This window comes from Microtus pennsylvanicus, chromosome 18, assembly GCF_037038515.1.
Source record: "Microtus pennsylvanicus isolate mMicPen1 chromosome 18, mMicPen1.hap1, whole genome shotgun sequence".
Classification (NCBI taxonomy): Eukaryota; Metazoa; Chordata; class Mammalia; order Rodentia; family Cricetidae; genus Microtus; species Microtus pennsylvanicus.
Window position 1 is genome coordinate 5,477,762 of NC_134596.1, and position 25,125 is coordinate 5,502,886.

The following is a 25,125-nucleotide window of genomic DNA, read 5'->3' on the forward strand; positions in this document are numbered from 1 at the left end:
GGAACAAGCTAGTAAGCAGCATTCCCCCATGCTTTGGTTCCTGTCTCTAGGTTTCTGCCGTGACTGCCATTCCTGATTTCCCTCAACTGATGATGGGCTGTGATGTGGGTGTGTAAGCAATTAAGACTTTTCCTCCCCAAGTTGCTTTTGGTCATGGTGGGTCCTCATTGGCGTTCTATTGATGTGCATGCACCATGACAAAGGAAACTAGTTTAAAAGAAAGCATTTAATTTGGGGATTGCTTACAGCTTCAGAGGGTTTCAGTCCATTATCATCATGGCAAGGGACATGGGAGCAGACAAGCAAAAATGATACTGGAGAAGTAGCTGAGTGCTTTATATCCTGACCCTTAGAAGTTACGCAGAGAAAGAGACAGTGAACCTGGTGTGGGCTCTTGAGACCTCAAAGCTCACCCCCAGTGTTCTAACTAGTTTTACGTCAACTTGACACAAGCTAGAACCATCTGAAAGGACTCAATTGAGAAAAGGCCTTCATAATTCAGCTGTAGGGCATTTTCTTAATTAGTGATTGATTTGGGAGACCCCCGCCCATTGTGGTTGATTCTATATATAGACTGGCAGTCCTAGGTTCCATAACAAAACAGGCTGATGAGAAAAACTATAAGTAACACCCCTCCCTGGCCTCCGCATCAACTCCTGCCTCCAGGTTCCTGCTCTGCTCAAGTTCCTGCCTTAGCTTCCTTCAGTGTTGAGCTACAATGTAGAAGTGTAAGTCAAATAAACCTTTCCTTGACAACTTGCTTTTTGGTCATGGTGTTTCATCACAGCAATAGAAAACCTAAGACACCCATTAACACACCTCCTCCAACAAGGACATACCTACTCAAGGACACACCCCCTAAACATCCCTAAAGAGTTCATCAGTTGGGAACTAAGCATGCAGATATATCTGCCTATGAGGGCCTTTTTCATTTAATCTACGAGTTGGTGTTTATCACAGCAACAACAACAAAAAAACTGGAATGAGAAGTTTGGGGAGAATTCTGCATAGCACAAATAGAAAATTGTTGGGATCTGTGTGGCTTAGTTTTGGGTCGGCAGATGGATGCTTGTCCAATGAGGTTCCATGAAACAAAGTCCACTGAGAAGGTCTCCCTCCTGGCAAGAACCAGTGGGCCTTAGTATTTTTGAGTACACAGGGTATTTCTGGGACAGCACAGACTGCACACTCTCTTCTCTCTCATAATATTGATGATTCTCTTGGTGGTTTTAGTCTCCCTTCGTCAGTCATGCATGAGACAGATGTAATCATGCCCAGAAACTTCAGTTTTTTCTCAAATATTTTCTCCTAAAATTCTTTAGGAACTGATGCTTCTTGGGTTTCTTATCTAAAAATAACAGCTGTTACTCCAGACCCTGGGAAATTTTCTGATTCAGCGCGAAAAGAATCAGAGGTAATAAAAGTTAATAGGCACATCAATTATGACTCCCAACTCTGGGAAAAGGCAGACATTAGTAATGGTGTGGCATGATGGGAAAAGAGTGCCCGATCAAATTCGCCCTTTGGAGAGAGGCTTAGCATTTCAGGGCCCTTTTATAGGACACAGGAACAGTTAGGGACATACAAGCTAACTCTATGCAAGCAGCTTATGGCAAATCACCCCTATTTCTGTAAATATGCTTTGTTATGTGTCTAGTGATATTGTTGTTCTTGGGAATGTGTGCCTATGTGTATCACCGTTTAGCTTTTGTAAGGACAGGGTGTGCCTGGTTCTATATTTAGCCAAACTCGCAAAAACACTGAGCATTGTTTTTGGTTTAAAAGTTGTTTGGAACTGAAAGTTTGGAAATGCACGTTTGTTTCTGAAGTATAAGTGAGGACAGGTCAATCTATTCAGAACTTCCACTTGTGTGAAACTCATCTGGTGGTAAGATGTTTCTTTGTGCCCATGCTCTCAGCCCTGTCTCGGGATCTGAGCCCAGCTGCAGCAGGACAGCAGGAAATGCCTAGCACACCAACATGAAGTGGGGAGCTGTGCTGAGGACTCACCTGGGCAGAAAGGCTGAGTGCAAGGCAGCCATGTTCACCACCCCCCAATCCTGGACCACTTTGTACTGAAAGTCACAGGGGGTCAGAGGTAAGGAGCAGGATTGGTCCAGCCGGAAATCGTGATGGGAAATAGTGAGTAGATAGAGTTTCCAATCAGAACAGAGAGAGGCTAATGAGACAGATGCGGATTAGATGCATTAACCAGGGGCTTGCCTAGCAAACAAGCAGGTGATTTCTGTGACTTTGGAGCATGTAGAACAGTATACAGGGAAGTATAGCAGCCTGAGGTTTTGTAGATAGCCAGAAGCTGTGTCTCAGCCTCCTGGGCACTGGATTTAGGTAAAGGGCGGGTCCCAAGATGAGAAAATAAAGAGAATTGTGATGGCGGGGTGGGACAGGGCTGCAGAGACATGAGTGGCCCCATCTTTAGGCAATAGGTGCCTAGGCACCCTATGGCTCTGCAGCATGTGTTTTCCGCGTGTTCGAGATGAGGAGCCCGCCCAAGTCTACCCAGTGAGTCCTCTGAGGTCTTAACTCTGTTCTAGCCAAATTTACCCTAGCCCTGCACCCCAAGCATTCATCCAAGGATCCAACTTGAATCTTGAGCGAAAGAGACTAGATTCTAGGATCCTAGGAAGACCCCTGAGGAGGAAAATGCGCCACAGTGCTTGCTTGAGTTGGGCCTGATCTATTAGTTGTGTTGACCCACAGTGGAGGATGAGGGGTGGGTGAGGGGTTAGATAAAAGAGGAGCATGGGACACATGCAAGTTCTCAATACTGAGAAATGGAATGGACATTTACCTTCAAGGTTTAAGGTTATAGTTGGATTAAAGTTGGGAAAGAGAAGTATTGAAAAGACACTTTATGGGTGGAGGAGGTGGGGGACTCCTGAAGAACACCCACTCCTCCCGGTGCCCCATGACTTCAATTGCTCCAGTTTTCTGGATTTGGGAACCAGATTAAAAAGTAGACCCACTCTTCCATGCATTCAGGGTGGCTGCTCAAAATTCACATGCCGACCCAATTGTGACACTTTTCGGGTTTCATACATCTCCTTCCTGGAATGAAGCCAGCACTCAGCTTGTCCCTATAATATGGCTCACAGTTGGCTCTCCACCCTCTTTCAATTATACTCAGCTGCTCTTTCTCTTGTCCTGCCTCTTGCCTGCAATGATACCTAGAACACAAATTTTAAAGAGATGGGTCTCTTCTCTGCTTTATTTTGACGTAGTGTGCATTTTTACAAATTGCATAGGAAGGAACACGAAGGCGCCACACTTCAGATGTTTCTACCAGGCAGGTAAATTTTGTTTGAAATGTTTTTAACTTATGCCTGCATGTATGTTTGTCAATAATCAGACACATCGTCAATGCATCCCTCAGACAGTTAGAGTCCTGGGACTACTATAATAGGTCTTTTTTTTTTTTTTTTGGTTTTTCGAGACAGGGTTTCTCTGTGGTTTTGGAGCCTGTCCTGGAACTAGCTCTTGTAGACCAGGCTGGTCTCAAACTCACAGAGATCCGCCTGCCTCTGCCTCCCGATTGCTGGGATTACAGGCGCGCGCCACCACCGCCTGGTCTTGATTAGGTTGTGTGTGTGTGTATGTGTGTGTATATATATATATATATCTTATATATGCTTCATTATATATATACAGCATATATAAATTGTAAATTAGAGTAATAAAACAGATATTACTCTTATGGAATTGAAACATTGTGAGTGTCCCCAAATCCACCCAGAGGCAGCCTCCATTTTAGCTCCCTGTATCTCTCCCGACATAAACATGATTTCGAATATTTTTCAGCCACTTGCTTTTAATATATTGCCACGTATATGTGCCTCTTTACGTGCACTGGTAACATTTTCTTAGCTTTGAATTTTATAAATATGAGTCAGAAAACTCAACACTGATTCCTTAGTAAATGCTGTGCATAATTGCGGTTCCCTCATTCCCATTGCTGCTTAATGTTTTGTTGTGGAACAAACCACAGCTCATTATGCCCCTTCTTGTTTGTCACATTGGGTTGGCTCAACATCCTTCTACAACGGACAGCGTTACTGTGTGCATTTGAGTACATGTGTCCTCCCCATGCACAGAGGACCTTCTCGTTACTTACACAGGAGGGTAATGTTTGGATCATGGGGAAGCGAACTTTTCATCGATTTGGGTGCCTGTCACTGTGTGCAGAGCACCACACTGACTCTTCCATCAACAGTTGTCCCTACACTGTACGCCATCTCTTCAAGGCATTCGGTTTTCATTCTTTGGGCTTAGGGTACTCACAGATGCCACACAATGGTGACATAAAAGGCTGGATTTTGGAGCCAGATTAAAAAGTAGACCCACTCTTTCAGGGACATGGGGTGTGTGAAACGAAGCATGTAATAAGACTATCCATTTGAACATTTGGAATGAAATTACATTTGAAATAAAATTGAAAATATATGATCATGAATCTGGGTTTATAGAAACTGACATAGTTTAATTAATTAATGGGAATTGAGTGAACAAGGCCCTCTGGCAGTTTTCCTGATGCTACAGAGGGTGTCAAATTGAAAAGAAATAGCTTGGGGTTTTGTTTTGTGATTCTTCCCTGCCTCTATTAGCCAAGTAGACTGTGTGTTGCTCTGATCATGTTATTGACACAAACCAAAAATCAAGCACATGTTAGCTTCATATGATCTGAGAGGTTCTTTTTTTTTGTTTTGTTTTGTTTTGTTTCTCAATGTTCCTTAAGTCTTTGGATAAACGTATCCACTACATGCAAAACCTAAAGAAGGAGAAGAGGAAATTGGGAAAAAAGTTTGCAAGGCCTGCCCCCGTTCCAGATCCAGGAATTACAGTAAGTGTCGAGCACTTTCAGAAATGGACAGTCCTCACTTGCTACCAGCATCCTGCTTTTTAGTGCACCTGATCACTCTTTAATTTTCTCTGCAACAATTTGTAATGCCACTCCAGGGAGACCCTTAATGTTCCTTTTACCAAATTATCATGGTTTAAGTCTACTCAGCAACTGTCTCCTGCTGAGAACATGGAGTTTGAGCTCTGAAGATATATTGTCTGTTCATTGTGTGGTCTGAGGTTAATTGTTTAAACCTTAAAAATGAATTACAAAATTTCCTAAACAATAATTTATTTAGCCTATAATTAACACTTGAAATTTTAGAAAATTCTCTACACTGATTGCAACTTTTTAAAGTTTAAAGTATGTATTTATATACATATATACGTTATGTGAGTGTGTCTGTGTGAGTAGATGCTATGTGTGTCCCGGTCCCCATAGAGGCCAGAAGAGGCTATCATGTCCCCTGGCATGAGAGGTGGTTGTGAGCCACCTAGTGCGGGTACTGGGAATCTAAGAGCCCTTAGCAGGTTGTCATGTGATAGAAATCATCCAGCATGCAGCTTTTAAGAGTGGCTCTTTTCACTTAGTAATATACATTCAAGGTTCCACCACATGCTTTAATGTCTTGATAATCCACTTTTAAATGTAAATATTATTTCTTTATTGTGGAGTATACACATTTGGATGAACATGTATGTGCCAAGGGATATATGTGGAAGACAGAAGACATGACCGTAGAGAAGTTGATCCTCTCCTTCCCTCATATGTGTTAGAGGGATCAAACTCAAAAGTCAGGCTTAGCAGAAAGTGCCTTTATCTGCTGAGACATCTCATTGGCCCAACCCATTTTTTTTTATCAGTGAACACTATGTAATTTTCTGGATATCGTGTAGTGACTGATTAACACACTGAAGAATGCTTGTTGTAATTAAGAACTGTTGTATGCAAAACTGCTTGCATAAAAAGACCTCAGTCTTAAGAGTGAGATAATTGGTAGTTTATATAAATTTTCCTTACATAAATTTTAATTGCCTTTTTCTTTTTATCTGTGTGTTCTACTCCTGCTTAGTGGTCATCCGAATAAGCCTGGAGTCTTCTAGATGAACCTATTCTCTAGGTGAAAATATGTGGAATTCTGACATTGAAAAACAGGTCATGGCTTAGCTTCATCTGAAGAATAAAGGAATGTTCCATCATTCTGCAAAATAAACACAGAACTTGCACTCAACAACCAGGCTGTGGGCTTCTAAATTTTATTAAGTATATAGCTCATCACTGTAGATATTTTTGGGGTAAACTGGTATCTCAATATGTAAAGATTTTAAAAATATATTTGTGTTTCAATTGTTGCAATTAGGTATATAGTTTACTTAGATATTGGGAGCGACCCTTCAATGTTAGGAAAATAACAGCATAATATCCCCTCTAGATTTACGATGATTTGGGTTGGTACTTCAAATAAAGTGTAATATAAACAAAATTGTCACTTAAATCAAAATCCACAGAACATTTTCTATGCAGAACTGAAATGAAGTTCTCTGTTGATATGAAAAATAAATAGTAACTGCATCTGGTGTAGGAAAATGACACTTTTTGGTAAGTAATGTCTGACTTGAAAATGGAATAGTGACTGTTGTCTAAACTATTCACAGCTGTTCAAAGTCAGCAATGGAACTGGCCAGGTTTCTGTAGTTTCAAAAGTGGTAAGTGGGACACAAGGAATTTCATTTTTAAAAATATAGACAAAAATGAGAAACTATGATAAACCACCAGAAGATAGAATGGAATATTTAAAAGTTATAATTTCCAGAAATTGAACAATAGTAGCAAACATGACATGTTTTTCAAGAATATAAGAAGTAAACTTGATCTATCAGGTTGTACCACAGGCTGCCTAGAAGAAGGTTCCATACTGTGCTACAAGCCAGGAAGGGGAGCCTGGGCAGAGCTGTAGGAACTCCTTCAGCCAGTAGCCTTTAAATTACCAGGCCACTTGGGAGTGGCCTCTTATAATATAAATGCTGATGTGAAGAACGTGCCTGTGCTTTGTCTCTCTTCTGGCTGCTGGATTCCATTCCTGTTTCCCCATCAGAGGACTGTGCTCTGTGAGCCCACTCCTAAATAAATAACCCTTTATTATACTCACTTCTGAGCTAGTGTGGGCTTTCTTTTTAGGGTCCCTCTTCAGAGCAGAGTTCATAAATTTCCCGAGTTGACGATGCACTGAGGAGAACAAGAAATCAAGGCACCTAGTTTAGCTGCTGTTGACGGGACAAGCTACAAAGTGTAATGAGCAGGCAGATAGCTCCCACTGACTGCTGGGGACTGCGTAGCTGCATGTGTGAGGCCAGTCAATACAGGTCAGACTAGTAAGCTCCACAATCTATCACATTCACCTACCAGCAGCATGCACAGCCCTTGTTCATCACACGGGGCATTTAGCTGACAACAGAGGAATCAACTGATAGCAGTAAGCTACTCCCAACTCTCCAAAAATAAGTAACTCTCCAAGACTAGGGTATGGAAACTTTACAAGGATCCAGTCATCCAGAGGGACATTCCTTATCAGACCGAGCAACCTCTGTATCTCTTATGTGGCTCCATCACAAGCAAGCTGGCATCACAGTAGGCTAGCTGTCTTAGCATGCTGTGGTTTCCACTCCATGGAACTTTATACTCTATCTAGAAATTTAATAAAAGGCTCAGTAGGTTCCTGTCTTAAGTCTCTGAAACTTTATGTGCCCTGCAGAGGGCACAGCCTCCTAAGCCCTTAGAACACAGAGATGAACATGGTCAAAATACTGAGAAGGTTCAAGGTCTTGCTCAGCAGGTGATAAGGTACTCAGCAGCTGATGCTCTTTCCTGAGTAATGTATTCATATTTAATGGGATACCTGAGTTTCTTTTTCTCTCAGCCGGAAGTTCACAGTGATCATAAATATATGCATTCTAAGTCAAAAAGCCCAAGGGCTAGTACATGCTCAGCTCAGCTGTTTATAATCACCTGACATGTTTCAATTCATGCCCATCAATTTTAATAATTGCATTACACATGGAGAATAACGTCTGTCATCTCGACAAGCAGTCTGAAGATGCTGGATGGTTGTAAGGTCATGTGGATTCTATGCTAAACTCTCTTCTGGGTAGGATTTATATTTGGTGGAAAAGTTGAGACTTTGGGTTGCTGATTCTGCCAGCAATCATCACGCCTTGCCCAAAGCTGTGAGAAAGGAGAAGAATGTGGAGGCGCCTGAGATTCTTCACTTTCTAAGCTTCACTGTTCAAGCGATGCATTCAAGGATGGGTATAAAGTTGGCATCGAGAGGAGGTCTTCCATCCCATCACACTTTCGGTGCCTTACTGACTTCCTCCTTCTTGTCAAATGCACACTCTTTTGTGGCACAGCAAGAATTTGTATCAGTGCCATCTTGATTCCCTCCTTCCTCTTCTTTTTCATTCTCCCCATCTCTCTCTGCCACTAGGAAAGCTTGTAATTGCTTAAGTGTTTTCTCCCCCTCACGTAGGTGCCCGATTATCACTGTAATAATAGGATCGAAAGAGTCAGACAAGGAGTGTCCAGTCCTAACTGTGATACAGCTCTGAAGAGAAAGGCTTCCCCAGTACAAGTGTTGCAGCTCTGAAGGGAAATCTTCTCCAGTGGAGGTGTTACAACTCCAAGGGGAGAGGTTTCCCCTATGTAAGTGTTACAGCTCTGAGGGGAAAGGGATCCTGGCAGCCTGAAGCCAAGAAATACCCCAAAGTTATACTGCACAACAAATCCCATGCAAGAGACTTAATAGGAGGGAAAATCCCAGGAGGGTGGCTGCCTCTGCTCAGGAGAGAAGCAGCAGGGACCTGAGCAGGAGATAGGCTTATACAGAGTTTTGGGGGGAGTTTTCCAGGATGGAGATTTCCAGGGTGGGAATTGGTGAGATATCAAGTCAAGCCTGAGGATTTGCAGTATTTAGGGCTTAGGAATTGATGGGCGTTTGTGACTAGGAAGGTGTGTTTTGGGGCTCAGGGGTTGGTGAGTTGGGTTCTGATGTTTGACCCTACACTAAAATCCTATCTCCATTATACAGAGCTCTCTGCCACAGCTCTAGATCAAAGAGGCCCTCTACAGAAAACCAAGGATTTATTTGCAGGAACTCGGATCAAATGTTTCTAACTTAAGCTTTTGCACTTTAATTCCTCTCTTTCCCTGGCAGGCACTTTAGCCCCCGGGTCTGAGTCACTCTCTGATAGGAGGCAAATTTCTGATTCTGCCCTGGTTTCTTTGACTAGGAGATCCCAGGAGAAACATCTAAAAGGAGACCAAGAGAGTGCAGACTCTTTAGCAGGCCCGCTTTCCGCTACTCACACCCCTTTAGATTTCAGTGTTCTGACTTTTGGACATCCTCAGGAGCATGGTGTGTCATGCTTCTTATTTAGAAGCACAGTTATGCCAGGTAGGCTGCCTGCCAGGTCATGCCTGTCTTTTCTGCTATAGAAAAGATTAATAATACACACTTCTATAGCACACTTTCTTAAGCCCAGGACAGCAGAAAACATCAAATGAATGTTATCAGGGTTTATCTACTCTCAAAATTGGGAGTGTCTTAGTCTGTTTCGTATCGTTATAATAAATACACGACTCAAAGCAACTTGGGAAGGAAAGGGTTCTATTTCAGCTCACAACCCCGGCTATTCTCTATGACTGAGGGAGTCATAGCAGGAGCACAAGGCACAAGCCTGGAGGCAGGAACTGAAACAGAGGCTGTGGAGGAGTGCTACTAACTGGCTCGCTCCTCTTTTCTCTGTTTGTTCAGCCTGCTTTTGTAAACATCCTAGGACCATGGGCCAAGGGGTGGCACTACCCACAGTGGGATATGCCCTCTCCCATCAATCAGTAGTCAATATAATGCCTGTTAGATTTGTCTAAGGACAATCTGATAGAAATATTTTCTCAATTGCAGTTCCCTTTTCCCAGATGCTTCTAGTTTGTGTCAAGTTGACAAAACTCTAACCAGCACAGAGAAGGAAGCAGTTGTGCCAACAATGACACTGGGCACACATGGGCTTGTGTCAGAGCTCGACAAAGCCTCATGTTACCTAACAGGCTAGTAGCCTATCATCCCAGCCTTCACTCTGCTGTACCATTATTTTCCTAGATAATGGCATATCCACCTTACATAAAGCTCCTCCAAGTTTTCTCCCATAAAACTATCATATAACACTTCTGTGGACTCCTTCATCTCAAGTAATGAAAAGGTTGGAAATAGAATTACTTTGCATTGCAAATAGTTTCCCTCCATTTATTAAATAAATCTTTCAGTTACAATATATCAATTGAAAAACCGATATTAATGAAGGATTTTAATAGAATTGAACAATCAAGAAAATAGAGCTTGAGTGCACTGCAATAAAAGGTTGGAGTGATATGCACACCTTGAAATTACTCTTGGTTTGCTTCCCATTGCTGTGATAAGACACTGACTAGAACCAACATGGGAAGAACGGGTTGACTTCATATAACAGGCTGTGGTTCTTCATCATCTAGGGAAGCCAAGCAGAAGTCAAGGAAGGAACTTGAAACAGAAACCCGGGAACTACACTGCTTATTACCTTGCCCCCTGTCTGAAGCCTAGCTACTTTTCTTGCACAAGCCAAGCCCTCCTGGCTAGGGATGATCATCCCACCCGCAGTAGGAGAGGCTCTCCTATATCCATTGTCAATCCAGAATATGTTCCACAGATGTGCCCACAGGCTAACATGAAAAAGGCAATTACTTAATCGGGTGTGAATTGGCAACCAAGATTCGCCGTCACAGGAACCAAAGGGAAAGAAGCTGAAAGGTGTCAGGATATAGGATATCCCATGCCCTTGGACCATCTGCCTCTGCTGACTGGCACTGAGAGAGTCAGACACTCAGGGCTCCTACAGAGATGGGGAAATAGAGATGCCACCCATTTCTGAGTGTCGTCTTTCAGAAGTGACACTCTGGTCCTTGCTAAAGGTCTGGGCTACAGAGCTGCTAAGAGGCTAGGAAGAGAACACCTTAAAGAGGCAGAGAAATAATTTAACATGGAAAGATTTCTAATGTAAACTCTAAGAATAGGGAGGTCAGAGATGACTAGGAAGAAATAGGGATTTGGTTAAGGTGAAGGAAACTTGAGAGCCATGGTCATCAGTAACTTTACATTTTGGATGAATTTGTGTTAATTGTACTTTGTAGTTCCATGAATTTATCAAAACCTGAAACTATCAAAGTGTAAAAATTCTTGAAAATGGAAAAACTGAAAGTTCCAAGTTAATGTGGAAGTAAATTCTCACATGTCTGTAAGAAACAAAAATTGAAATATATTTGTACTATTTTGAAGCCCAGCAACTTCAAATAATAGTTTCTGTGTGTTTACCCAAGAAATTGGAAGCATTTGTCCCATTAACCATAATGTGTAATCCATGATGAAAGCAGAGAAATAGAACCAGACAGAAAAAGAAGGCTGGGAGAAGGAAGAAAAGAAATAATGAAAACAAGAAATGGAAATGGCACCGATTTACACCGTCCAGCAGACAGAACGTATACATACATAACTGTCAATTGTCCCATCGAAAAGAAAGAATACACGCGCCGTGTTTGAGGGCAAACAGCTGCATTTTGGAAATGCCTTAAATTTGCAGATTAACTGCAAAGCCTTGGTGTGAGGAGACATGGGCTGGACATGAATGTCAGGCGGGCCCTAGCGTTTCTAAATCTAATTTTAAGCAGTCGCCAGGGGAATCTTACTGTTTGGAAATCTGGGCCGCGGTTCATGGAAGTCTTTCTGGTTGGACTGTATAGCTTTCCCATGAGGGAAACGCGAGTCGCCAGCGTCTGCCTCTGAGACGGGAAGAAGAGGCGGCTTTCTCATCCTGCCGACTCCGCGATACAGCACTGACCCCACTGAGAGGCAGACACGGCAGCTGACAGCAAACTGGACTGCGGGTTTAGGGGATCAGAGGCCAAAGTTCCTGCTCTCCCAACCGTCTTCTCAACAGGTGCCTGCAAGAGCCTAAGTCCGCATGCGCAGAGCTCCTGGGGCGGGTGGGCTGTGCACAGACCTGGGCACTGCACAGCCTTAGAGCCTGAGAAATCAGCCTCGAAGGGTGGGGCCTCGAGAGCCGAGGGTGAGGCGGGGTGAGGGTGGGGAGGGAGGGGTGAGGGCGGTGACGGAGGGGGTGTGAGGGGACGGGTGGGAGTGGGGCGTTCTCATTTGGAGGGGCTGACAGACAGCTAAGTGGGTGGGGCGGAGCCGTGGGTCAGGCGGAGCTCGACTGGAAGGGGCGGAGTCTAACGATGGAGACCCAGCAGGGGCGGGGCTTGTCGCAGATGGGTGGGGCTTTGCCATAGTGGGGATTCAGGACCCAGAGTGAAGACCATGGGTTGGGCTGTTGTTAAGTCCTATTGGGTGGGGTTTGCGACAGAGGCGGGGCTTGATACTGGACCGGATGAATGGAGATTGCCGCCGGGTCAGGTGGAGCTAGTTCGCACTGGAGGCGGGGCTTGCGGTGAGCTTGGAGAGGCGGGGCTTGTTGCTATGTCGAGTAGGATAGGGTTTTGCCATAGGCCGGACAGGGATGGGGCTAGCATTTGGGCGGAGCTTTGGGGGCGCTGGCCTGGGGCGGGGCTTGCCCCTCAGGTGGGGGCGGGTCTCGCCGCAGGGCGGGACTTTGCCGCGGGTCAGGTGGGGGCGGGGCTTGTTGTTGGGCGGGGCCAGCCACAGCCCCCCAGCGAAGATCCCCAGCCGGGCCAGAGGTGCCAGCGTCCCCATGGGGCTCTGCTTCCCGTGCCCCGCGGAGTCCGCACCGCCATCCCCGAGCCCGGTGAGTAGCGTGTCTCGCCCTGCTCCAGCTCGCGGCGGCCGTTGTCATGCAGCCGGGCTGAAGGTGAACCTGCTGGGCTGCTGGACGCTCTCCGTGCCTGTCCTGCGGACCCGTCTAGGATAGGACAGGTGGGGGCTGGCCTGTCCCCAGGGGCTGCTCTCGACATGTGCCTCTTCTCGTGTCTTTACCAGCTGTACAGAGAAGGTCCTGGACGCGCCGCTGCCCGTGCCATTTAGTGGATATCTTATTAACTGGCGGCTTGCTTTTACTCAGTTTGTAACAGCTGGGGGCCAACCCAGCTTTGAATCACACATAAACAAGCAGTACGTTTTAGGTGTAGAGGTTTCCAGTACTGCTGTATTTGGGATATATTTGTGTGGAAGCAGTCATTATTTTTTTGAAATTAGAATATAAACAAGCCTTATGCTCTAACTGTACGCTTGTGTTAATATTTTTGCCTATATTTGATCACATAACATAAATTTTTTTTCTCCCTACATCGGTTCTTGATGTGGCTAAAAATTAGTTGAAGCAATGAAGAATTTAGGGAAGTATATTAGTCCATTAGCCACTAGGCTATAGATACTACCGTGACTGTTTAGATGATGTGGGAAAGTTCAGCTTTCCTTTGTGGCTGTTGTTGATTTTAAATGTTTATTTTGTTTAGCTCAGAGAAAAGTATCTTTCTGCCAACGTTTGTTAAGCCATCTGTCCCCAACGCCATGGTGCATTTTACTTAGCACCTAAGATTTCCCTGCCCTAGCTGTGGGTCCAGCAACCCCCTGCCACTTCCTTACCGACCATGATCATTACATCTCTCCCCGAGTACTTACTTTCTTCAGACACACACGTGTGTATTTGCTTACAGAACTCAAACTTTATGTGCATGGGTGTCTGTATTTCATGGCTGGCTTCCTAGTGCCTAGAAAAGTTGGTGACAATCATTGGAATGGATGGATGTGTACTTGGTGTGGAGAAGGGATGGTTAAAAATCACACCCAAGTCCCAAGAGAAGTAAAGGGCAGAGAAAAATACCACATGGTGCCTGCATCGGTGGGACAAGTGCCCCCTGAGTTTCTTTTCTTGTCTTCCCCTCTCTACATAGCAACATCAGCCCATTGGTTCTAAATGTTTTCCCCCAAACCTCAGCCTGCTCCATTGTCCTTTTGAACTAACTTCCAAATTATCCTCATAGTTTAAACACCATTTAAAAATTTTTGTCCCTACCATAAGTCCATTTTTATAAGAAGTAAATGTTCTGTAGGCCAACGTGGATTGATTTCCATGTGTGCTGATTTGGTGTATTGGTCTAGAGAGAGAAATGCAGAAAGTCAGATATTTAATAAGTACCGTGTATTAGTAGAACTCGGGATTATTCTGTTTTATTTTGTTCGGGTGAAGGTGTATTCCTGCCATGTTGCTCAGGCTAGTCCTGAGCTGGGCTCCAGTAATCCTACTTAGAGTCCCTCACATTAGTATCTAGGACTACAGTTCCAGCACGCCTGAGTGGGCTCTTACAGTGACTTTCTTTGTGAGGTTTTTGCACCCATACTAAGTTTTTACAAACTGTTTCAGTTTACACGTTATTATTTATTTTTGTTGCCTCTAAAGAGAAGGTGTATGGGGGTCTGTGATGTTTGGTTTTTCTCTTGAATTTTCGTAGGAAGAGAAAAGAGCAAAGCTGGCAGAGGCAGCAGAACGAAGACAGAAAGAGGTAAGAGCACAATAGTTTGCCTGTTTGACAAGCGGTTGATTTCTCTTTCCACGGTCTGCCCTGCTCCCTTGCTGGAGAGTGCTTGATGCCATTCACGGCTTTATACTCAGGGATAACCACTCTCAAAATGATGTCCAAGTGTCCAGGAACCGCATGCATTTACATTGCTTACTGGGAAAATAGCCCCAGATGGCTTTTGCACTTGAGACTGTCCTATGATAGCACCTTCCCTCAGGATAAACCCACCATGCTGCTCAGTGTGAATGATCTAGGTTGAAGGAGGAATTCCGTGTGGTTGAAAAATGGCTGTGTTTTATGCAAGGCTGTTGTAGCATGCTGCCCTGTTACCCAGACCAAACCAACTTCCCACCCCTAAAGGAAAAGCTAAAAAGCAAAACAAGCACCTTCAGACACCTGATACTTTTGTTTTCCCTTGTAATCTCCCTTGGTTGAATTTCTTAAAGGCTGCATCTCGGGGGATTTTGGATATCCAATCAGTGGAGGCAAAGAGGAAGAAGAAAGAACAGTTAGAAAAGCAGATGGAAACATCGGGGCCACCAGCAGGTGGACTCAGGGTGAGTGTCACCTGGCGATTTATAGTGTCACCTGGTGATCCATAGTGTCACCTGACAGTCCCTAGTGTCACCTGGTGATCCATAGTGTCACCTGACAGTCCCTAGTGTCACCTGACAGCCCCTAGTGTCACCTGGTGATCCATAGTGTCACCTGGTGATCCCTAGTGTCACCTGGTGATCCATAGTGTCACCTGACAGTTCATAGTGTCACCTGGTGATCCATAGTGTCACCTGACAGCCCCTAGTGTCACCTGGTGATCCATAGTGTCACCTGGCGGTTTATAGTGTCACCTGGTGATCCATAGTGTCACCCGACAGTCCCTAGTGTCACCTGGTGATCCATAGTGTCACCTGACAGTCCCTAGTGTCACCTGGTGATCCATAGTGTCACCTGACAGTCCCTAGTGTCACCTGGTGATCCATAGTGTCACCTGACAGCCCCTAGTGTCACCTGGTGATCCATAGTGTCACCTGACAGTCCCTAGTGTCACCTGGAAGCTCATAGTGTCACCTGGTGATCCATAGTGTCACCTGACAGCCCCTAGTGTCACCTGGTGATCCATAGTGTCACCTGACAGTCCCTAGTGTCACCTGGTGATCCATAGTATCACCTGACAGCCCCTAGTGTCACCTGGTGATCCATAGTGTCACCTGACAGTTCATAGTGTCAGCTGGTGATCCATAGTGTCACCTGACAGTTCATAGTGTCACCTGGTGATCCATAGTGTCACCCGACAGCCCCTAGTGTCACCTGGTGATCCATAGTGTCACGTGACAGTCCCTAGTGTCACCTGGTGATCCATAGTGTCACCTGACAGTCCCTAGTGTCACCTGGTGATCCATAGTGTCACCTGACAGCCCCTAGTGTCACCTGGTGATCCATAGTGTCACCTGACAGTCCCTAGTGTCACCTGGTGATCCATAGTGTCACCTGACAGTCCCTAGTGTCACCTGGTGATCCATAGTGTCACCTGACAGCCCCTAGTGTCACCTGGTGATCCATAGTGTCACCTGGCGGTTCATAGTGTCACCTGGTGATCCATAGTGTCACCTGACAGTCCCTAGTGTCACCTGGTGATCCATAGTGTCACCTGACAGTTCATAGTGTCACCTGGTGATCCATAGTGTCACCTGGCGGTTCATAGTGTCACCTGGTGATCCATAGTGTCACCTGACAGTCCCTAGTGTCACCTGGTGATCCATAGTGTCACCTGAAGTCCCTAGTGTCACCTGGTGATCCATAGTGTCACCTGGCGGTTCATAGTGTCACCTGGTGATCCATAGTGTCACCTGACAGTTCATAGTGTCACCTGGTGATCCATAGTGTCACCTGACAGCCCCTAGTGTCACCTGGTGATCCATAGTGTCACCTGACAGTCCCTAGTGTCACCTGGTGATCCATAGTGTCACCTGACAGTTCATAGTGTCACCTGGTGATCCATAGTGTCACCTGACAGTCCCTAGTGTCACCTGGTGATCCATAGTGTCACCTGAAGTCCCTAGTGTCACCTGGTGATCCATAGTGTCACCTGACAGCCCCTAGTGTCACCTGGTGATCCATAGTGTCACCTGACAGTCCCTAGTGTCACCTGGTGATCCATAGTGTCACCTGGCGGTTCATAGTGTCACCTGGTGATCCATAGTATCACCTGACAGCCCCTAGTGTCACTTGGTGATCCATAGTGTCACCTGACAGTCCCTAGTGTCACCTGGAAGCTCATAGTGTCACCTGACAGCCCCTAGTGTCACCTGGTGATCCATAGTGTCACCTGACAGTCCCTAGTGTCACCTGGTGATCCATAGTGTCACCTGGCGGTTCATAGTGTCACCTGGTGATCCATAGTGTCACCTGACAGTTCATAGTGTCACCTGGTGATCCATAGTGTCACCTGACAGTCCCTAGTGTCACCTGGTGATCCATAGTGTCACGTGACAGTCCCTAGTGTCACCTGGTGATCCATAGTGTCACCTGACAGTCCCTAGTGTCACCTGACAGCCCCTAGTGTCACCTGGTGATCCATAGTGTCACCTGACAGTCCCTAGTGTCACCTGGTGATCCATAGTGTCACCTGACAGTCCCTAGTGTCACCTGACAGCCCCTAGTGTCACCTGGTGATCCATAGTGTCACCTGACAGTCCCTAGTGTCACCTGGTGATCCATAGTGTCACCTGACAGTTCATAGTGTCAGCTGGTGATCCATAGTGTCACCTGACAGCCCCTAGTGTCACCTGGTGATCCATAGTGTCACCTGACAGTCCCTAGTGTCACCTGGTGATCCATAGTGTCACCTGACAGTTCATAGTGTCACCTGGTGATCCATAGTGTCACCTGACAGCCCCTAGTGTCACCTGGTGATCCATAGTGTCACCTGACAGTCCCTAGTGTCACCTGGTGATCCATAGTGTCACCTGACAGTCCCTAGTGTCACCTGGTGATCCATAGTGTCACCTGACAGCCCCTAGTGTCACCTGGTGATCCATAGTGTCACCTGGCGGTTCATAGTGTCACCTGGTGATCCATAGTGTCACCTGGCGGTTCATAGTGTCACCTGGTGATCCATAGTGTCACCTGGCGATTTATAGTGTCACCTGGCGATCCATAGTGTCACCTCGCGGTTCATAGTGTTACCTGGCGGTCCATAGTGTCACCTGGCGGTTCATAGTGTCACCTGGTGATCCATAGTGTCACCTGTAAGTTCATAGTGTCACCTGGCATTTTATTCACTAAGTCCCTGGAACTGTCTTTGAGAAAGACTCCAGATAAACTTGAAAACACAGGGGGCAGAGATTAGAAGACATGTTAATTTATTTTTAATATTGGGATAGGTTTGCTTTCTTTTCCCCCAAAATAATAAATTTCCCTTCTAAGCACATTATTTTATGTTTTATATGTAATGCTAATCATCAGTGTGACAGAAAAGCAAGCAGTATAAAAGACTATCGAAAGGGCCAAGCTCCACCCAATTCTGCCATTTTGACAAATGTGTCAAATATCTATCTATTTGTACGTAAACCATGAAGTTGAGTTTTTCTGAAACTTCTGATGTGTAGTATAATGTCCTCACTCCAGGGTTTGAGATCTTTGGTTTTGTGCTTATTTGGTTTCTTGAGACATGGTCTCCTGCAGCCCATGTTAGCTTTGAACTCACTCCATAGCCAGGGATGGCCTTCAACACCTGATCTCCCTGCCTGCACCTTCCACTGAGCTCATCCAGGCTTTAGGAGCGTTTGGTCCTTCTGTTGATGCTAATTACCTTAGTTCTGCATATGTGAGTTTAGACTGCAGTGTATGCAGCAGTGAAGTGGTACATATTTCTCCCAGTAGCTATGCTTCTGAATTGAGCCTGGTTTGTCCTTCGTGTACCCGCTAAGTGACAGAGGTCCTTCATCTGCAGGCTGTAGCCTAATGGGAGTTATCATCCGTGTTGCTGCCCAGGAAAACAACAGTTCAGATACTGTGACTTCACAGGAACTCTGTTTTCAACCTCAGGATAATTGGGAAAAGCATAGTACCCTTAATTGCTTTCAGCTTTTTAGGTAATCACTCCTTGAAATTTCATTTGCGCTGGTCTCAGAACCACACACACATACATAATCTCAGGCATTTATGTCTGTATGGCCAGATCTGGTGGGCAAGAAACGAGGACCCCCCTAAGAGGAGTCGATTCAGGCCCAGGAGAGCCTGTCAGAGACAGCACTTATCTCTGCTGTTTACCACAATGAATTACCTCGTCCAGTTTCAAGTAATGAATTAAATGAAAAGAAAAATGCTTTGCTTTGCGGTGGACCTTAATGATTAATAAAATAATTGGGTTTAGTATTCGTCTCTGTCATGTCGCCATTTTTATGAATGTCATTTCCTAGACTTGAAAAGAGGACAGAGTATATCTGGTGTAATTTTGATAGATAATGAGATCAAATCATTATGAAAACCATGATTTTCTTTTTCCCATGAAGTTAAAAAGCTGACACTAAGCTCAATTCCAGTTGTGTTCTCAAAAACAAGAAAGATAAAGAGTAAATCATAGCACTAGAAAGAATGCTGAGATTCACCGATTCCTAGCGGGAGCAGAGGTACAAAGTTCCCAGAGAGTGGTAGGCGCTAAGTTTAGCTGAGCCAGCCATCTTTCATATGTTATAGCCTAGTAAGCCCACTCTTCAAGCCTAGGAATCAGGCTTTCTTCATTAAATCTGCAGCTCCCTCATTCTGAGGCCTGTAGATTGAAAAGATACTAGGCCTCGTGTTACTTCTAGGCCTCATGTTACTTCAGGCTTCTCTATGGAGCTCAGAACAGAAGCGTTTCCATGGTTATCCTTCCTCATTTTGTGCTGTTTCTTTTACAAAATCTGATTTCTTAGTCATGAGCATCAAACTGCAAAGCTGCTGCGGAGTTTTCTTAAAGGAAAAATCACGCCCACAGCCTACTGCTGCTGCCCACTGTGTGGTCGTCCTGGCCGCTCTTCATCGGCAGCCTCTGGAGCGTGTCTTTGCCTCTGTAGCCAGCTGGCCAGTGCTCAAAGCAAGACGTTCAAAAGAAATGCATTGTGGCCCCCGGAATCACAAGAGGAGCAGCACAACACAGACAGTGGCTCAGGTCTCGGGCTGGGTCCTCCAGTGTCTTGTTCCGTGCACAGCTTGGAGGATCCTTCAGACCAGGAAGATTCTTGTCATGAAGAAAATGTTTCCTCCACATCATCATATATTCGACATCTGCCTGTCTCCTGGGCTATCACAGATAATGTTCAAGGTTTTACAGAAAGGGGCTTACCTAGCCAAGGCTGTGACACCCACTCTGGGGTCAATGCCCACATTAAGGACCATGCCCCACCAGATCTATAGCAGACATTCATGCAGGAGCAATGGCCAAGGGGCAGTCTTGAGGTCTCAGTGAGGGCTGAGCCTGTTAATTTGAAGTGTCCCCAAAGGTGGAGTAGTCCACAGAGATATTTATTTTCCCATTGTAGTTTCAATTTAAAGCCTGATTGAGATTTCCCAATGTTAAATTAACACTAATCTTAAAAAAACTTTGTTTAAAAATCTTTGATAGTACATAATATACCCCAAACGTATTGTAGACTGTTCGACATCATTTTTGAAAAGTTTATTTTTATAATTTTAACTACATATATGGGTGAGTGCAGGTGCCTTCACTGGCCAAAGGCGTTGGATCCCCAGACTTGGAGTGACCACCCAGAGTGGGTGCTGGGACTGAACTCATGCCCTCTAGAAGAGTGGTGTATGCTCTATACATTGGGCTCTCACTCCAGCCTGTACTTTTCTTTTGCAAACTACGAGACACATGATATTTAAGGCTCAAAGAAGTTGTGTAATAAAGAAAAGTGAGTTATTTCCTATCAACCCTTAATTTTCCAATTTATTGAAATAGTGGTAAAAACATCTTTAGCACTAAATATTTCTTGGATACAGTTTGAAATACTACCTAGATGACCATGAATACTTATTGTCCTTACTTGAAGGATTTTCTAGAACTTACTCTCAAAGATTTCATAGACTTTGCTAAACAAACTGACACATAGAGTATTTTCTCATTCAAGAAAGGGAAAGATCTTAACACAAAATTATTTAATAACTACTCTTTTTGGGGTCCTGGCTCAAGAAGAAAAGTATTCTTTTTGTTATTGTTTTGTTTGCATTTTGTGGCCTCTCTGATGCTGTTTTCCCCTTACTGTGTTGTGTGTCTTGGATGTAAGCTAATGAAGCTGACTCAGTGTCTGCCAGCTTCTGAGTCTGGTGAAGAGCCACTCACGTATATGACCAGGTACATGGCATGGGGTTATTGCTCATGGACAAGTTTCACGGGACAACAGAAGCCTGGGGATGACTTCTGAGTCAGGGTAGCTTTTCAGGTCAATGGAGTCTGCCAAGAAAGGGCATTGGAAAGCAGCTCACTCTGGGTCCCATTTCTTGGGGGCAACATAACGCATGTAGTAGTATACCATTGAAGGAGATCCAGGTACCAACTCTTTCTGTCCAGTCCTCATCCCCATTCCAGGATATTACCATTCCTAACTGACAGATTGTGACTGCTCACAAGGGAGCCTTGGATAGTCCAAGAGACTGGGCACATTTAAGGTCACCCTTTTATCTCCTCCAAAACATTATCTTTCCTTTATTTTTAGGCAGCTCTCTTATTTCATATTTTTGTGTGTAATATAAAATTGTATTATTCATGGATATTTGCAAAGAAAATTATTTTGACCCATAATTTTCTTTCTTTTTGTCCGTTAGAATATCATTACATAATCTAAGTCAAAATGTACTGACTGATGCCTGTTTATTTTACTTTTTCTAGTGGACGGTGTCATGAAGCATCACACACTGCAGGAGTGCTATGCCACTAACTCCAGCATCAGCAGTCAGATGGATTTCAGCTGAGTGTCTCTTCTTCGGACTGATGAAGAACCAGACTCTGTATCGTTAGTGCCCTTGAGAGCAGTGTGAAAACTATACTAAAACTATTGGTAAAAGTTTGGATTTTCAAGCTTACCAAATGACCCATCTTTTCATTCAATTCCAATTTCCCTATATTTATTTTCTCTTCTGCAAGAAGTAACTTTCCATTTTTTTGTAGTTAAAATATGGATCCAAAAGATATATATGCGCATGCTGTGCTCTTGTCCCACACATATCTTCAGTGTTGAACTTGCCATTATATCTCTGCTTTCTAAGTAACCTTGCTACTTAGGGCCATGTGGCACAGCCTTCTGTCTGTTTCTGTTTCATTGTATAGGAAGACTTCGGCTTCAACTCCAGACCTAGTGCCTTTAAGCTGATCATCAGGGAAAATCCTAAAGATGTATTTGAAGGACTTTAGGTGAAGGAATTCTTTATTTTTATAGACCACTGAGAAATTAATATTTGTAGGCAAATGTTGACTTTCTGCTCATGTATCTTCTGTACTTATGGCATATCATACTAACTTGAGCTACGTGTCAGGTGTCCATCAGAGTACAGTGGGCTTCTGATGTGCCCTATCAGAGGCATGAGGATGCGTGCAGTGACTGGATGAGAGCAACTGAGAAGCAGGTTGGTGACAACGAGTGACAGCAGATTTGTTCAACTTTCATGAGCATCGCTATTCCCCTGCAGTGTGGAAGGGTAGTTTTAAGATGTACACAGACAGGGCTTTGCCAATGGAAGCACGACAGAGAAACACATAAGCTCTGTACGTGCGAAGGTCGCCTTCATGTGTACAAGGATCAGGAGACAACGTGGTGTGATAGTCAGACAAGAGGTCTGCAGACCTCCGCTAGCATTAGACTTGAGTGATGACATTGTAGCTTGTCTTCTTCTTACTGCACACCTGATTCCCTCCCGTAAAATGTATAGATTCAGGAATCTCAGTGAATTAGGCCAGGTCAAGCCACAAAAGGAAACTGAGCCACCGGCTCGCCTGTCCCTCCCACAAAGTATTTGACAGTGGGTCGAGCATGTTCTTTTTAAAGAGTTGACCCTATAATATAGGTCTCATCATGGCTGAAGAATTACTTTTCTATTGTTCAAAAATATTTCATATCTAGGTAAGACATATAACTGTATCAGTACACTTTTCTTCACTTGTAGATTAGTGATATTTTCCTTCATCAAGGATAGTGAAATCAATAAATCGAATTTTAGAAATATTTTAGTGTATTTTGGTAATTAACATCTCTAACATAGGAAGGCTCACTGGATGGGGAGAGAAGCAGCGCACACCATCCTTCATTATTGTAAGCCTTCCTCTGGTTAGCACAGGTACCCCATTGTCTTCCCTTTGTCTTTGAGAATGGAACTGGAGTTGTGCATAGAGAAGGCTCGCTTTCTAGAGGTAGTGCTGCATTTATAGCCAACTGGCGTTCTGACCTGCCCCTGAGGCACACACGATGTACAGGTATAGTGCTTGCTTGGGGTAAGTGAGATACACTGCTTTTGCCAACTGTGAGCTGCCTTTGCCTTTCCAAGGCCATGTGCATGGTTATGGCCTGCCCAATAGACATGATGTGCTCAGCCTTCCCGAAGGCTATTTATGACATAGGTACTAAATGGTGATTTGTCTCATGAATGTGATTAAAAAGATGAAACTGGATGCTTGATAAGAAACTAGGAAATGTTATTAAAAATCATACAAACATGTAAACATTTTGCTTAGATTATGGATAGTCATATAGAGGCATGATTCTTATCATTTACAGCTTAAATAACAAAAATAACATTGAATAACATCTTCCAAATGTTATGACCAAACTAGTAAATCATAAGAGAAAGCATCAGATGCAGAAAGATAACCAATGTATGCAAACTTCAGTATTAATTCTAATTCTGAAACTGATGCAGCTGTTGATAAACGAGTTTCATTTATCATTCTAGAACGCCTCTGTGACACATGTCATGTTTTGGGAACATCCAATGGTGGCTCTTTTATCCAGTTGGTGTTATGATTATATCTGGAATGTGATTTATTAGTTTTCTAATTATCATGAGCTCACATGTTATGTATTCTGCATTGTCTTTGGGGATATGAATATACATCTTTCTATATAAAAGTTCCCTCTGGCCATTTTAAAGTGTCTCTACTCCATCTTAAAGAAATTAGGAATGTCTTTGCAGTTAGGGCTACTTCCATGTCTCTGGGATTAATAATGGAAAGAGAAGAAACAATTCTCTGGAGGGGGGAATGTCTCTTGCTTCATCTGTGAAGAGGAAATGTTATTATTTTGTTGTTATTACTCCTGCCTTTTAGGATGAAAGCATTGCAAAAAGGCTCTGCAGCATCCCAGAACCCTGGAAATTGACATGAAATTCGAATTTATCCTTTATCTAAAAGTTTGACTTATTTTCACTGATAAGAATTATACTATATCCTTGGAAGATGAAAGTATATCTTGTCGGGTTTGAATAAAGTATAATTTAACAGATTGGCAAGAGTTAGGTGGATGTGATGTGCCTTTCTCCTGTTTTGAGTGAAAAGGGACATTTCTTTTTTAAAATAATATTTTTATTAATTACTTGAGAATTTCACAGCACGTACTTTTATTGTATTCACCCGTGTCCTCCCAGATCCACCCCAGCTCCTATCCACTAACTTCATATCCTCCATCATTTCTTCCCTTTGCTAACCGCGGAGTCTAGTTTGTGCTACTCCATTATTCTTGGTTGTAGGGCAGGACGTGGTTGTCACACTCTTCAAACTGAGTCTTCCTCTCCCGGCATCTATCCAATGCCGTTAGCAAGGGCTGGGACCGTGTGCTCACCTCCCACTGTGCTGGGATTTTTGTCTAGCTTGAGATTGCACAGGTCTTTCTCACAGTGTCACTGCCGCTGGAAGCTCGTACGTGCAACTGCCCTGCTCTGTCCAGAAACGTTTCCTTGTCCTCAAAACCACCTCTGGCTCTCACTCTTGCTCTGCCCCCCTTTTATGGTGATCCATGATCCACAGGGACAGGCTGAAACAGACATATTTACAGCTGAGCATTCCGTGGTCTGTCATTTTCAGAATGTCAACCAGTTACCGGTTGCAAGCCTCTTGGTTAATCACCATCGATTTCCTTAACTTCTTTTCTAGATAAACATCTCATATTCCATCTTACACACAAACACACACACACACTGTAACCTGATTCAGATATGGTTATGAGCCCAATGCATTGATTTTCTAAAACCAACCAATCAAACATAAAAGAAAAAAACAGCATCACCAAAATAACAAACAAACAAAAAAAGTACCTAGAAAAGCCTATATAAGTGTGTATAGCAGGTTGTGGAAGCAGTTTCGTTTTCGTTGCAGAAATTTGTGTCACCAGCCTGAATCTTCAGATCTCCTTCAATATGGCTTTTTACTACACTGTTCTGTCTTTCGTGTGTGTGTGTGTGTGTGTGTTTTGCAAACATTACATCAAATCTGACTACCACAGTTTAAGAACTAAAAATACATAAACTCCTTTGGCCTGAACATGACACTTACTAGTGGTACAGCCTTTGACTTGTATATGAATTTTAAGGGAAACCGGAGAAATTTTCTTCTTAGTGACACGTTGTCCCTTAATTTATGAAGTGAGCATTACAACTTGGGAAATTTTTCAAATTTTCCTTTGAGTTACATTGATGGGTAGAAATTTCTGCTCATTGACCCTACA

At 44.0% G+C, this 25,125-nt stretch overlaps 2 protein-coding genes across 2 annotated transcripts; both read left to right on the top strand.

The window, feature by feature from the left end:
* The first annotated feature begins 2,475 nt into the window (after positions 1–2,475).
* Ccdc179 (coiled-coil domain containing 179) lies at positions 2,476–6,165 on the top strand. Its single transcript, XM_075952406.1, has 4 exons — positions 2,476–2,523; positions 3,267–3,311; positions 4,754–4,858; positions 5,931–6,165. Exons 1-4 carry the CDS (start codon positions 2,476–2,478, stop codon positions 5,943–5,945), a joined length of 213 nt encoding a protein of 70 aa, XP_075808521.1. The 3' UTR covers positions 5,946–6,165.
* Positions 6,166–12,543: 6,378 nt separating this feature from the next.
* Svip (small VCP interacting protein) lies at positions 12,544–23,908 on the top strand. Its single transcript, XM_075952407.1, has 4 exons — positions 12,544–12,702; positions 14,366–14,416; positions 14,881–14,991; positions 21,306–23,908. Exons 1-4 carry the CDS (start codon positions 12,649–12,651, stop codon positions 21,318–21,320), a joined length of 231 nt encoding a protein of 76 aa, XP_075808522.1. The 5' UTR covers positions 12,544–12,648; the 3' UTR covers positions 21,321–23,908.
* The last annotated feature ends 1,217 nt before the right edge of the window (positions 23,909–25,125 follow it).

Coding starts and splice junctions, on each gene's coding strand:
- Ccdc179 (XM_075952406.1), top strand. CDS start 2,476: ATGTGTTTTCCGCGTGTTCGAGATGAGGAGCCCGCCCAAGTCTACCCA. Junction 2,524..3,266: donor AGCCCGCCCAAGTCTACCCA/GTGAGTCCTCTG, acceptor CAAATTGCATAG/GAAGGAACACGAAGGCGCCA. Junction 3,312..4,753: donor CAGATGTTTCTACCAGGCAG/GTAAATTTTGTT, acceptor ATGTTCCTTAAG/TCTTTGGATAAACGTATCCA.
- Svip (XM_075952407.1), top strand. CDS start 12,649: ATGGGGCTCTGCTTCCCGTGCCCCGCGGAGTCCGCACCGCCATCCCCG. Junction 12,703..14,365: donor CACCGCCATCCCCGAGCCCG/GTGAGTAGCGTG, acceptor GAATTTTCGTAG/GAAGAGAAAAGAGCAAAGCT. Junction 14,417..14,880: donor CAGAACGAAGACAGAAAGAG/GTAAGAGCACAA, acceptor AATTTCTTAAAG/GCTGCATCTCGGGGGATTTT.